At 40.9% G+C, this 13038-nt stretch overlaps 2 protein-coding genes across 2 annotated transcripts; both read right to left on the minus strand.

Moving 5' to 3' along the window:
* Nucleotides 1-7901: 7901 nt before the first annotated feature.
* On the minus strand, nt 7902-9900 carry LOC130189777 (E3 ubiquitin-protein ligase TRIM39-like). The gene is made up of 2 exons (XM_056408711.1): nt 9720-9900; nt 7902-9412 (listed from the first exon to the last, which is right to left on the minus strand). The coding sequence occupies exons 1-2, from the start codon at nt 9898-9900 to the stop codon at nt 8766-8768; spliced, it is 828 nt and encodes a 275-aa protein (XP_056264686.1). The 3' UTR covers nt 7902-8765.
* A 49-nt stretch (nt 9901-9949) lies between these two features.
* LOC130189778 (E3 ubiquitin/ISG15 ligase TRIM25-like) lies at nt 9950-10721 on the minus strand. Its single transcript, XM_056408712.1, has 2 exons — nt 10682-10721; nt 9950-10449 (listed from the first exon to the last, which is right to left on the minus strand). Exon 2 carries the CDS (start codon nt 10445-10447, stop codon nt 9950-9952), a length of 498 nt encoding a protein of 165 aa, XP_056264687.1. The 5' UTR covers nt 10448-10449; nt 10682-10721.
* Between the last annotated feature and the right edge of the window lie 2317 nt (nt 10722-13038).

Here is a 13038-nt window from a genome sequence, read left to right on the forward strand (position 1 = left end):
ATCTTCAGTAGCTCTCTGGATCACCCTGATAGCACTGCCCATTTCCTTTCCTTCTTCAAGCCTTCATCTTGGTCCAACCATGCGGGGCAGCACACTTGGCTCCTAGAACACTCCAGGTTATGTGCTCAGACTCCTGTCCAGTTCCCAGGTCACAGTGAGCTCTTCAGGCGAACTGTCAGTGTCCGTGAGCTCACAGAACCTTACCCTGGGGATGGCCTTCGTTGTTCCAGGGCCAATTCCTGGTCGATCTTGTGCTCTGAACTGTTCTGGCTTTCGAGCATGTTGACTCAAACATCTCAGAGCAGGTTGACCTTTGGCTTGGGAAACTCTTGGCACTGACCATTCCAGTTTCATAGTGATTGCTTAGAAGTTGTGTCCACAGGGGTGACTGAAGGACAATGACTCGACGTGAGCCACCCAACCAGAGAAACATTCAAGTTCACAAATGGAATCTACCATAATTCAGTAATTTATCTTGACTTTTCATAAAATTACATTGAACTGTTTAAGTTGCTTAGGCGACGTCTAAACTAAATTCATTGTAATAGATTAATATCTCGTTGAGCTGTCTGACCTGCCCGTTATTCAGAAGAGTTTAACAGGTACTGTTGTGTGGGCACTGTCTGCAGGGACGAAATAAATTTCCTTCAGACAGAACAGCTGTTCATGCGTAAAAACAAGTTACAGAATACTGACTCTTCATCAGGCGCTCAGTTGTGGAGCTATTCATTCTTACTAGTTAAACAGTGAAATCGTAAACAACGAATTTAACACCTTTGTAGTAAGTGGACATTTTCATTAAATAAAGTTTCATTCAAATAAAGTATTGACATGGGCATGTTGAACGGAATCTTCACATGAGTCACGTCCAGCCTCATCGCCACCGTCTCATCCGTCGTTTTGCTCCGACCCAAAGCGAACCGTTATAGCAGCAGCTTTAACAACGTCCTCTGGAGCTCTGTGGATAATGCTGGACACCTTTTTAAATGCCTATTCACAAAACCACAAATCAGAATATATGTTTTACTGCAGTTGAAAGTAATTTTTCGTTTAAAAGGAGAATTAAAGTATTTTTAAATTGGTAGGGAACAAACATCTAATGGCTCTGTTTTGGATCCTTTTATTTTATATGAATTTGGGGCCCTTTAACATACTTGGGAAAAGAAAAAAAATTTTTATACAGAAAAACAGATTTCAAACTTATTTTCCTCAATTTCTGTCTTCAACTCAACGTGATTCTAAAATTTAATTAAAATCGGAAAGTCATCTGTGCGAAAACGTTCGAGGCCATATCAATAACTGACTTTGTGCCATTTAATCAATTATAAAAATTTTCTATCCTGTAGAGGAAAAGAACATCATAGAGTCTTTCTAACTTCGATTTTGCTAATGGTTGCCTTCTTGAACGAAACGGCTGTGAACGAACATTGATTCACAAGGACGCTGTCACCTAAAGATGCACATTTTTACTTTTTATATCTGGATTCAAGACATTTATACCAATAGTCCTCTATTCATTGCAAGAATCTTAAAACCCTTTGTGAATTGCTTAAAAGAACTAAACAAGGCTAAAAACGCGCAAATACTATTAAATTAGTTTTAAGAGAAACTTTCAAATAATTAATTAAACATTTAATTAGTGCATAGCCTGTCAAGAATATAGTTAATTTTTTTAGACTGTTTGTCACCTATAAACCGAAATAACGTTTACATTGGGATAGTTATGAGCAGTGAATTTTTATCTACGAGCCTTGTCACTGCTACAAATAGTTTTACTTGATAGACGAAATGCCAGTTTTTAGAATTTTTACTCGTGAGAACAATCAGAGAAAACTAATTTAAATCTTTCCAAGAGGACAAAGTTACTAATATTTATGCAATCTATTTAAATTGTTTTACTTGTTAATGTAACCATCACTGTATAATGTCTTCTTTCTGTATTAACTAATCACTTTGCTCAACTGACTTGAATAGCATATTAATTTAATAAACGTTTCATGAGTTAATCTTTAATTGAGAGAAAATTGGAAAATAAAGATCAACAAAAGGTCACTTGACTTTCCCGCTTACACAATTTTCTCTGCAGATTTCAACTGAGGATTATTCTTCCTGTTTTGCTAAAAACTCAAAGCATGTTGATACCGATGATAACAGTTATGAATATTATATCCTATTGGTGACAATTTCCAAACCTCTTTAAATGTTCCTTTTTTGTAGAATTTGAGGAATGCATCCTTATGAACATCTGTGGAGATCAATGAGCACCCATAGCCCAAGGCATACCATCTTAATTTGAAAGACACAAAATGTAACTATAACTGCAACCTTTTGTCCAGTAGTTTATGTTCTATGTAATTAAGGTTCTTACTGCACTAAGCATCAAGAGCCTGTCTCTTGAGAAGTTTTCAAAGAAAAATAAATCTTTGTAAGAGTGATATACTTAAAAGATACTTTTTATGTTTTAAACTGAAGTTGTCTGAGTGGAACAAATGACAATTGACCAATAATATTCATAAAATAAGTTCACACAAAAGATATTATCATCAAATATCTATTATCGCAAAGGACATCACTTCTATTTATTTCAAAATAGATCATTCTTCATTGTTGGGTTTGTTTTTAGTTCCCAATTGATTGCCGTCCTAATATTGACTAATGTGTCAGTATTGTGTATTAAACTTGGTCTGGTGAATACACTGGATTTACAAGACTACTTTAATGTGAATATGTATTGTTGGTAAATGCATTGTTGTTCAGGGAATTCTAATTGCAAAAAGAATCAGCCAGTCGATCTTACAGGAGAGATGATCAGAGGGAGGAGTTTTACCACCATGATTATGTCCAGGATAGATGAATGGAAGAGTTTCCTTGAAGGAGCCACCAGTATAGGAGTAGACAGCTGCAGCTTCTACGTCATAGAAGGAGACCAGACCTCCTCATAGTCCACAAACACACCCACCTTCTGAGGCCCCAGACTTCAGGGACAGAAAAGAACTGAAGGAGTCATCAAGAGCTTTGCTCTTCTTTCCATTCCTCATCTGTATATCTCCAGTAGCCCTTCTGATGTCTCAGTGTGATGATTTCTTGAAAACCCATGTGAAACTCCCCATGTGAAGCTTCCTCTGTTGATAGACTCTCTGGTCACTCCCTAAATCCCAGTCAGTGCTTTCTTTAACTTGAACCTCCAAAGTAAAATCTTCCCCTGAAGAGAAACTTTTGCTTTGCCAAGACACAATAATCATTAGTAAATCTCTCTGGGTTGTTGGGAGATCTTTCCCTTCCTCCACATCCACTATGATGGACCTGTGGACTTGTTCGCCATCAGTCATCAGACATTATGGGCCATTGTGATGAGCTGTTTCAGGATCCAAGAGTCACATCCACTGCAAACTTCTGGACCCTCTTCTGGCTCAACTTCAACCAGTTGCTTCATCTTTTTTGCTGAGGAGTCTCCTCCATTGGGCTGAGCCAGCTCTCACCATAGTCCCCTCATGTGATGCTGGAGGAACACTGGACCTGAGACCAGTCGCCCAGTTGGGTAGGTAGATGGGTGGATGTTGAGGGACTGGACACTCTGGAGGAGGTGAGGTATCAGAGAGGAGAGCTTCTCACCTCAAGTGTTCTCCTCTTCATCAGATCTGAGTCCCTGTTCCCATCTCTCTGGGATGGCGTCTTTCAGCCTGTTTCTCTTTGTGGTTCTCTGTGGTTCTTCGCTTCTCTATTGTATTGACAGTGAACCTAGTCCAGTTTTCTCTCACAGACTCCTTCAGACCAGTGAAATTCAGAACACCTTCTAGCTTTCTTTCTGTTTGCATCTTCCTCCCCAACTGAGCTTCATTGTTGTGTCGGACCTCCTGGAATCTTCAGTAGTCTCTTCTGGATCATCTCTGAATTTCAGCCTCGATATTCTCCAGCTCGACCTTCTTTTCTTCACATTCTCTTCTTTCAGAGGAACAACATACTGTGCATCTGTGGTGGTCTAAATACACTGCAGAGCATGCAGAGGCACTGCGTCTGGTGGGTCCCACAGAACAGCTCCAGAGGTTTATCGTTAGCTTGTGAGACATCCTGTCTTCCAGGTTCTCCACAGGGTCCCATCAGCTGATGTCTCTTCAGGCGTGAAGCTGTCAGGTGACCCTCCAAATTGGAGTCTCACAGTAGGAGACCAGGTACACACCAGGCAGGACTTCAGGGCCTTCCAGTTTGGTTGATAGTGCAGGCCTACAGTGGAAATTCTCCTGGTCTGGGACTCTTGTTGCTCTGAACTGCTGCTTCTGGCTTTCTGCTGTTGAACTGTCTGAACTGAGAAACCATCTCAGAGAACAAAAGTGTTGACCCTCAAATCTGGTCTGGTGGTGAAAACCCTTGGCACATGGGACACTGGCACCCATCACCTCATTTCCAGTGTTCATTGATGCACTGCACTTGGCGAAGTTGTGTCCACATGGTGTGCTGACTGGACTATTAAACACATCCTGACAGACGGAACACAGAACTGATCTTCAGACAGCAGATTGCTGGCAGCAGCCTGTCTCTACACCTTAGAGAACACACAAGTCAAAGTGTCACTAAAAATGATTTAAATACATAATTAATCATTAGAACTTCAAGCCTAATTTGACTTTATTCCTTGACAGTTTTCATAACCCAAAAGCAATCTGACTGACCATGTCGTCAATTAGGGCTGTCAAGCGTTAATGAGTTAATATATGCGATTAATTTGGCCGCGATTAGCACTCAAATATTTTAACGCAATTAGCATCACTTTGTTACTTCAGTGTCGGTGTCGTTGTTGCACTCCTCTCGAGTGTCAAACCATGACAGTCCAACTCCTTCCTCCCCGGCCTGCTCTCGATTCACAGAGAAGCAGAGGCGACGTGTCGATGACGAGGGCTTGAAGGTTGCAGGGTGACTTTTTACGCCCGCCTTGTTGCTCCACCCCGATCTCTGGCGCGGTGCGCACGCCGGCATGGGCTCTGCGGCCTGACGGCGAGCCGTATTTTGTTTATAGAGTGACCGACGTCGAGACGTCGAATGACATGCTGTCTGTCGAGACGCATCAACAACAGATGTTTAGTTTAATAAAGAATTAAAGAAAAGAACGCTTACATTACTTCACTGTGATCTGGGCGCTATAGAGAACATTTCCAGAAGTAGAGACCTCACCCTGATAGATAGTGAAACACTGGGATGTGTCATATGCAAAGCCTTTAAAGGTGGTGCATTTTGTTTATGTAAAATCGAAAATGAGCCCAGACTCAGAGGGTTAACGTCAAGCACGTGCTGGTAGACCCCAAGTGGTGCTCACGCACCAGCCCCTTTGCCTGTGGATGAGTAAAGTGCCCTTTTTGCTGGAGACACTTTTTTTTCATTCATCAGTCTTTAAGAATAAAAGTTACTCTCTCTGTCATCAATATCCCCCCAAATGTGATTTGATATCCGACGGGGCATTTATTATCCCAGAGAATTTTGCCGACATCCTATTACTCAAGGCGCCACGAGACCCTCCCCACCGCCACGGCCCGTAGCTCGAGACCCCCCTCCACCGCGCCTCCCTCCTCCTCCTCCTCCTCCACTGGTGAAGTCACAAGAAAGTTCGCATTCACCGAACGGCTGCACCTCCTTCTCCTCTGACCAGCAGCATCAGACACACAGGTCATGATGCTGTTTGTCCCCTAACGTTGTTTTGTGATAAATCAACTACAACATTAAGCGCTGCTGAAAACATGACGTCATAACTGGTGATCGTTTCTAAAAACCACACAAACTCAGAAATCCATGATTTCAAAGCCTTGCAGCTGTTTACTGACGTCATGTTTGAGTGAGAGAGAGAGAGAATCTTTTTTGTGTTGTATATAATGCTGTTTAGAACAATTTTGGAAAGTATGTTTATAAATGTCACGAGAATTCACAGCCAGAAAATAGGAGCTAAACTATTCTAACAATACTAGCTCTCGGTGTCATGCTATCCTTGTGCCTCATTGTTTTATGTGTTATCTCTTTGTTTTGTCTGTTCCATTCTTACAACGATTAATCTTGGAGAAACGGACAACCGCACTGCTAAATCAGTTTTAATTTACAGTAAAGTAACAACACAAGTGATCCAAACTATAGTTTCTCCTCTTCATCACTTTCAATAACACATTTTCCGCTGCTTCTGAATTTCCTCTTGGCTGTTGATGTCTATCAATATCGTTCATGTGGAAAATGAGGTCAGAGGGCAGTACGCATCTGTATCAGACCAGCGAGGAGAATTGTCGTGTCTGGCATAGACGCCGTACATTATCCAATCAGAACACTTGTACTGTTGTTGCCATATATAATAATTCAACTTTATTCAAAAGAAAATGTAAGCTAGCTGTCTAATCCTGCCCAGAGGAAACGCAGGTTGAGGGACAGCATCATCATCATATTGCTGCTTATGCTTCAACTCTGTCAGAGTTTTGTTTTTTGGCAATGGGTGCCCTTTTTTTAGGTTTGAGCACCTGCCCCCCAAAATGTCTCGTGCACGGTACCTCGGATTAACGCAGGACATATTTGTCAGTTCACCAAGGCCACTGGTTCCTGCTGTTGTTCAATGTTGTAAAGATGACAGGACCAATGGTGTCTTCAAATACACCTTTTCTTACTAATCTGGATGTTTCACTGAAGAAACAATTTATCATCCACAATATTAAATACCTCGCTGGCACTTCTATATTAGGATCCTCTTTGAAAACACAGCTCTAATGTGAAGTTTTGTCTTTAAAAAGAATACAATTAAACAAGTGTCTAAAATACACGCTGTCTGGAAGGGATTACTACGTTCGACATTTCAAGATTTAGTCTTTAGAAGAAGAAAAAAACTTTTAATCGCGATTAATGAATTTCAAAATGTGCGATTAATTAGTTACTTTTTTTTAATCGATTGACAAGTCCAGTCGTAATAGAATAATAAGAGTTTAACTTCCTGTTTGATTAGAGCTTTGAGTTTTGTTTTGACACCAGTTATTAAAACACAGTAAATATCATCAGCTGTCACTCACCAGTTTGTGGGTCAGCTGTTGAGAAGACGAGCAAAGTGTAATATTTAATATTTATCTAGACAGAAAGACAGAGACTTGTCTCGACTGCAGCTCCGACAAACAGTAAGTTTCACTTCAGGAGTGTGATATTAGAAGCCCCGCCTCCTCCAGCAGCTCTGTTTGGGAGGTGGTGTTTCCTCCTCCAGGTTGAGACTCTACTGGAGTTACAGACATGTGGCAGTTTAATCTCTGTCGGTAAACTATTGTATTTTTTTAAACTTCCTTTTCCTGCAGCCACCATAACCCTTTTCACCTAAATAAGTTAGTCCCACATGCAAACAATAAATAAGTTTGTATCACTTTACGTGTCAATGCAGCTCAGCAACAATCTTACTGTGAGTCCACAGCTCAGCTCTCTGTGAAGCTCTAACCTCCTCATGTAACGTTACTTCTTATCTCTACGTGTTGCTGAATCAGAGGACGTTGAATATGTGCAGTCTGTTAAAGCCTTTAACAAACGCTCCTCACTCTGAGGTGTGCTCTGCTGACACCTAGGGGTCACAGGAGGGAAACACACCTTTGGGGATTTAACTTAATGCCGGGTTCACACCAAAAGAGGTGCGACGCTTTGCGAGGGGCGGGGCTTATCTCCGCGTCTTTACTCCGTGAAAACCGTTATATTTACCGCCATCCACCACAGAAGAACTAACCACGAGTTCTGCTTTGTACTTGTTGTGGCGATCCCACAAACAGCGGAAAATATAATGCCCTCGTGTTTGGGTTCATAACATTAATATCATATATATATTTATACATGAAATCATCCGTGCCTGTTTTTTCTCTCTGCTATGCTTCACATAGTCACACCGAATTATGATATTAATAAACAGACAGAAATGCCATTTCAAGAATTTTATTGAAAACATGAAGAAACAAATCTAGTACAGACAATATAGAAATCAAAAAAGGACAAATGTTAAAAGAATATATTTTATGCAATCTCTCTTAAAGCCACATCGTCTCTGCAGATTTCAACTGAGTGGATTATTCTTCCTGTTTTGCTAAACTCAAAGCATGTTTATACACTGATGATAACAGTTATGAATATTATATCCCATTGGTGATAATTATACCCCTTAAATGTTCCTTTTATAGAATTTGAGGGAATACATCCTCCTTATGAACATCTGTGGAGATCAACAGAGTTACACCCACAGTCCACAAGTAATACCATCTTAATTTGAAAGACACAAAAAATTTAAATCAGTACAACTGCAACCTTTGTCCAGTAGTTTATGTTCTGAAGGCAATTTAAGGTTCTTACTGCACCGCTAAGCATCACAGAGCTCTCAGGTCTCTTTGAGAAGCCTTTCAAAAGAAAAATAACCCTTTGTAAGAGTGACACATACTTAAAGATACTTTTTATGTTTTAACCCTGAAGTTGTCTGAGTGAAACAAATGACAATTGACCAATAATATTCAGATAAAAACAAGTTCACAAAAGATATTATCACTAAATATCTACACGTAAAAAGGACATCACTTCTATTTATTTCAAAATAGATCAGTCTGTCATTGTTGGGTTTGTTTTTATGTCTCTAATTGATTGCCGTCCTAATATTGACCACTGTGTCAGTATTGTAGTATTAAAACTTGGTCTGGTGTATAAATACACTGGATGTATGAAGACTACTTTAATGTGAATATGTATTGTTGGTAATGCATTGATGTTCAGGGAATTTCTGATCGTAAAAAAAAGAATCAGCCAGTTTGATTCACAGGAGAGATGATCAGAGGGGAGGAGTTTTTACCACCATGATTATGTCCAGGATAGATGAATGGGAAGAGTTTCTCCTTGAAGGAGCGACCAGTATAGGAGTAGATAAGAGCTGCAGCTTCTACGTCATAGAGGCTGACCAGACCCTCCTCATAGTCCACAAACACCCCCACCTTCTGAGGCCCAGACTTCAGGGAGAGAAGAACTGAAGGGTCATCAAGAGCTTTATACTCCTTTCCATTCCTCATCTGTATATTCCAGTAACCCTTCTGATGTCTCAGTGTGATGATTTCATGAAAACCCCATGTGAAGCTTCCCTTCCTGTTGATAGACTCTCTGGTCACTCCTAAATCCCAGTCAGTCTTTCCTTTAACTTGAACCTCAAAGTAAAATCTTCCTGAAGAGAAACTTTGCTTTGCTAAGACACAATAATCATTAATAAATCTCTCTGGGTTGTTTGGGAGATTCTTCCTCACATCACTATGATGGACTTGTTTCCCGTCATCAGACAGGATGAGACCAGGATGAGCTGTTTCAGGATCAAGAGTCACATCCACTGCAAACTTCTGGACCCTCTTCAGCTCAACTTCAACCCAAGCGTCTCCATCTTTGTACTGAGAGTCTCCTCCAGCTGAGCCACAGCTCTCACCATAGTCCCCTCATATGATGCTGGAGGAACACTGACCTGAGACCAGTCCTTGGTAGGTGGTAGATGGTGGATGTTGAGGGACTGTACACTCTGGAGGAGGTGGAGGTGGTCTTCAGAGAGGGAGAGCTTCTCCACCTCAGTGCTCCTCTTCATCAGATCAGAGATCTCCTGTTCCATCTCTCTGATGGTGTCTTCAGCCTGTTTCTTTGTGGTTCTCTGCTTCTCTTCTATTGTATTGATGAACTCGTCCAGTTTTCTCTCCACAGACTCCTTCAGACCAGTGAAGAGCCAGACACCTTCTGCTTTCTTTCTGTTTGCATCTTCCTCCACTGGAAAGACTTCACGTTGTGTTCGACCTCCTGAATCTTCAGTAGTCTCTTCTGGATCATCTCCTGAATTTCAGCCTCCGTCTTCTCCAGCTCGACCTTCTTTTCTTCATATTCTTCTTTCAGAGGAACAACATTGTGCATCTTGTGGTCTAACACACTGCAGAGCATGCAGACACACGTCTGGTCGGTCCTAGAACAGCTCCAGACGAGGTTTATCGTGCTTCAGACACATCCTGTCTTCCAGGTTCTCCACAGGGTCCATCAGCTGATGTCTCTTCAGGCGTGAAGCTGTCAGGTGACCCTCCAGGTGAGTCTCACAGTAGGAGACCAGACACACCAGGCAGGACTTCAGGGCCTTCAGTTTGGTTCCAGTGCAGACGTCACAGGGAACTTCTCCTGGTTTGGACTCTTGTTGCTCTGAACTGCTGCTTCTGGCTTTCTGCTGAGTCGACTGTCTGAACTGAGAAACCATCTCAGAGAACAAAGTGTTGACCCTCAAATCTGGTCTGGTGGTGAAAACCTCTTGGCACATGGGACACTGGCACCTGTCACTCACATTCCAGTGTTCAGTGATGCACTTTTTGCAGAAGTTGTGTCCACATGGTGTTGTGACTGGATCATTAAACACATCCTGACAGACGGAGCACAGGAACTGATCTTCAGACAGCTGATTGCTGGCAGCAGCCATCTCTACACCCAGAGAACACAAGTCAAAGTGTCACTAAAAATGATTTAAATACATAATTAATCATTAGAACTTTAGTTTAATTTGACTTTATTCCTTGACAGTTTTCACTTAAAGCAATCTGACCATGTGTCGTAATAGAATAATAAGAGTTTAACTTCCTGTTTGATTAGAGCTGTGAGTTTTGTTTTGACACCAGTTATTAAAACACAGTAGATATCATCAGCTGTTACTCACCAGTTTGTGAGTCAGCTGTTGAGAAGACGAGCAAAGTGTAATATTTCTTTAGAAAAAAACACAGAGACGTGTCTCGACTGTCGCTCCGACAAACAGTAAGTTTCACTCCAGGAGTGTGACGTAGAAGCCCCGCCTCCTCCAGCAGCTCTGATTGGGAGGTGGTGTTTCCTCCTCCAGGTTGAGACTTGACTGGAGTTACAGACATGTGGCAGTTTAATCTCTGTAGGGAAACTATTATGCCTTTTTAATCTTCCTTTTCCTGCAGGCACCAGAACCCTTTTCACCAAAATAAGTCAGTCCCACATGCAAACAATAAATAAGTTTGTGTCACTTTACGGTCCAATGCAGCTCAGCAACAATCTCACTGTGAGTCCACAGCTCAGCTCTCTGTGAAGCTCTAACCTCCTCATGTAACATTACTTCTTATCTCTAGGTGTTGCTGAATCAGAGGAAGACGTTGAATATGTGCAGTCTGTTAAAGCCTTTAACAAATGCTCCTCACTCTGAGGTGTGCTCTGCTCACACCTAGTGGTCACAGGAGGGAAACACACCTTTGGGGATTTAACTTAATGCCGGGTTCACACCAAAAGAGTTGCGAAGCTCTGCGAGGGGCGGGGCTTATCTCCGTGTCTTTACTCCGTGAAAACTGTTATATTTTCCTCCATCCACCACAGAGGAACTAACCACCAGTTCTGCTTTGTACTTGTTGTGGTGATCCCACAAACGTCGGAAAATATAATGCCCTCGTGTTTGCGTTCATAACATTAATATCATATATATACAGGACTGTCTCAGAAAATTAGAATATTGTGATGAAGTTCTTTATTTTCTGTCATGCAATTAAAAGAACAAAAATGTCATGCATTCTGGATTCATTACAAATCAACTGAAATATTGCAAGCCTTTTATTCTTTTAATATTGCTGATTATGGCTTACAGCTTAAGAAAACTCAAATATCCTATCTCTAAATATTAGAATATCATGAAAAAGTATACTAGTAGGGTATTAAACAAATCACTTGAATTGTCTAATTAACTCGAAACACCTGCAAGGGTTTCCTGAGCCTTGACAAACACTCAGCTGTTATAAATATTTTTTTTTACTTGGTCTGAGGAAATATTAAAATTTTATGAGATAGGATTTTAGAGTTTTCTTAAGCTGTAAGCCATAATCAGCAATATTAAAAGAATAAAAGGCTTGCAATATTTCAGTTGATTTGTAATGAATCCAGAATGCATGACATTTTTGTTTTTTTAATTGCATTACAGAAAATAAAGAACTTTATCACAATATTCTAATTTTCTGAGACAGTCCTGTATACTAGCAGGGCCGGAGTGGGGCCACTTTTCAGCCCGGGAATTTCAGGCTCAAGACCAGCCCACTTTTTTCATGGTATAGTGGAAATTGGATAAATGAAGCAACAGTTCAGCTCTTACTATCCTGTAGTTCTTTTATGAATACCATGGTCCAACAAATAATGTAACGGTTAAATACAACAATAATAATCCACTTAAGATGAGAAGTTAACAAAAAATATGCACAACATTAAAAAAGGCAGAAGGGCGTAGCAGGGGTGTCAGACTCAGATGAGGCAGTCGGCCAGATTTGTTGGAGTGAGACCTCATGGGGGCCGTCATTGTCATGGTCATTATCAATTTTCTGCATGAGTATTATATAGTGGTGATTTACTCCTTTACTACACCCACTTCTGAGCAAACAATGCATATTGGTTCATCAAGTACTGTCATATACTGCTCTTTCTTAGAATATATAACTTTAATTCATATAGTGTCCACTGTTATCCTCTCTACCTGTCCCTGTCGTCATGGCCTCCTCATTGCAAATGTCGGGCTCATCATTTTCAGCAGGAGACTCTTATCTGCTGCTCCGAAGCTACAAAGAAAAATTAAGTCATATTACTGCATACTTCAATACCAATATCAATAGTTAGTATATATCAATATTTGCATAATATTTGCAAAGTCTATGGATCACCATATTTTGGGTGATATAAAAAGGCTAATATTTTAATACAATTTAATATTTTTCTTGGGAATAGGTTGACAACGCTCCAATGATATTAATCAAGGCTACAACGTTAGCCGAATAGTTATGTTGCTAATCATTAGGCCTTTGTCTCTCTTTACCAGTTGCCACTTGTGTTTCTCCTCTTGAAAATAAATCTGTAAGCTTGGCACATTTGGCAGCATCCTCCTCCAATGGCTTTCCTTTTTTCAACCTGGCTTTTTCAGCCCCTCCTGCCCTCTTCCTCCCGTCCATCCTCCCTGACGCGTATCGTTGCGGTCGGGCCGGCCCAGCTATCCGTAGCTGAGAAAACTTTTTGGAAAAGACCGCT

This window comes from Pseudoliparis swirei, chromosome 24 (assembly GCF_029220125.1).
Source record: "Pseudoliparis swirei isolate HS2019 ecotype Mariana Trench chromosome 24, NWPU_hadal_v1, whole genome shotgun sequence".
NCBI classification, from domain to species: domain Eukaryota; kingdom Metazoa; phylum Chordata; class Actinopteri; order Perciformes; family Liparidae; genus Pseudoliparis; species Pseudoliparis swirei.

What these genes read in the sequence shown, in the direction of transcription:
- LOC130189777 (XM_056408711.1), bottom strand. Translation starts at nt 9,900, where the DNA reads ATGCACAATGTTGTTCCTCTGAAAGAAGAATATGAAGAAAAGAAGGTC. An exon ending in AAGAAAGCAGAAGGTGTCTG is followed by an intron (nt 9,413 to 9,719) that starts GCTCTTCACTGG and finishes GCTGTGGCTCAG; the next exon opens with CTGGAGGAGACTCTCAGTAC.
- LOC130189778 (XM_056408712.1), bottom strand. Translation starts at nt 10,447, where the DNA reads ATGGCTGCTGCCAGCAATCAGCTGTCTGAAGATCAGTTCCTGTGCTCC.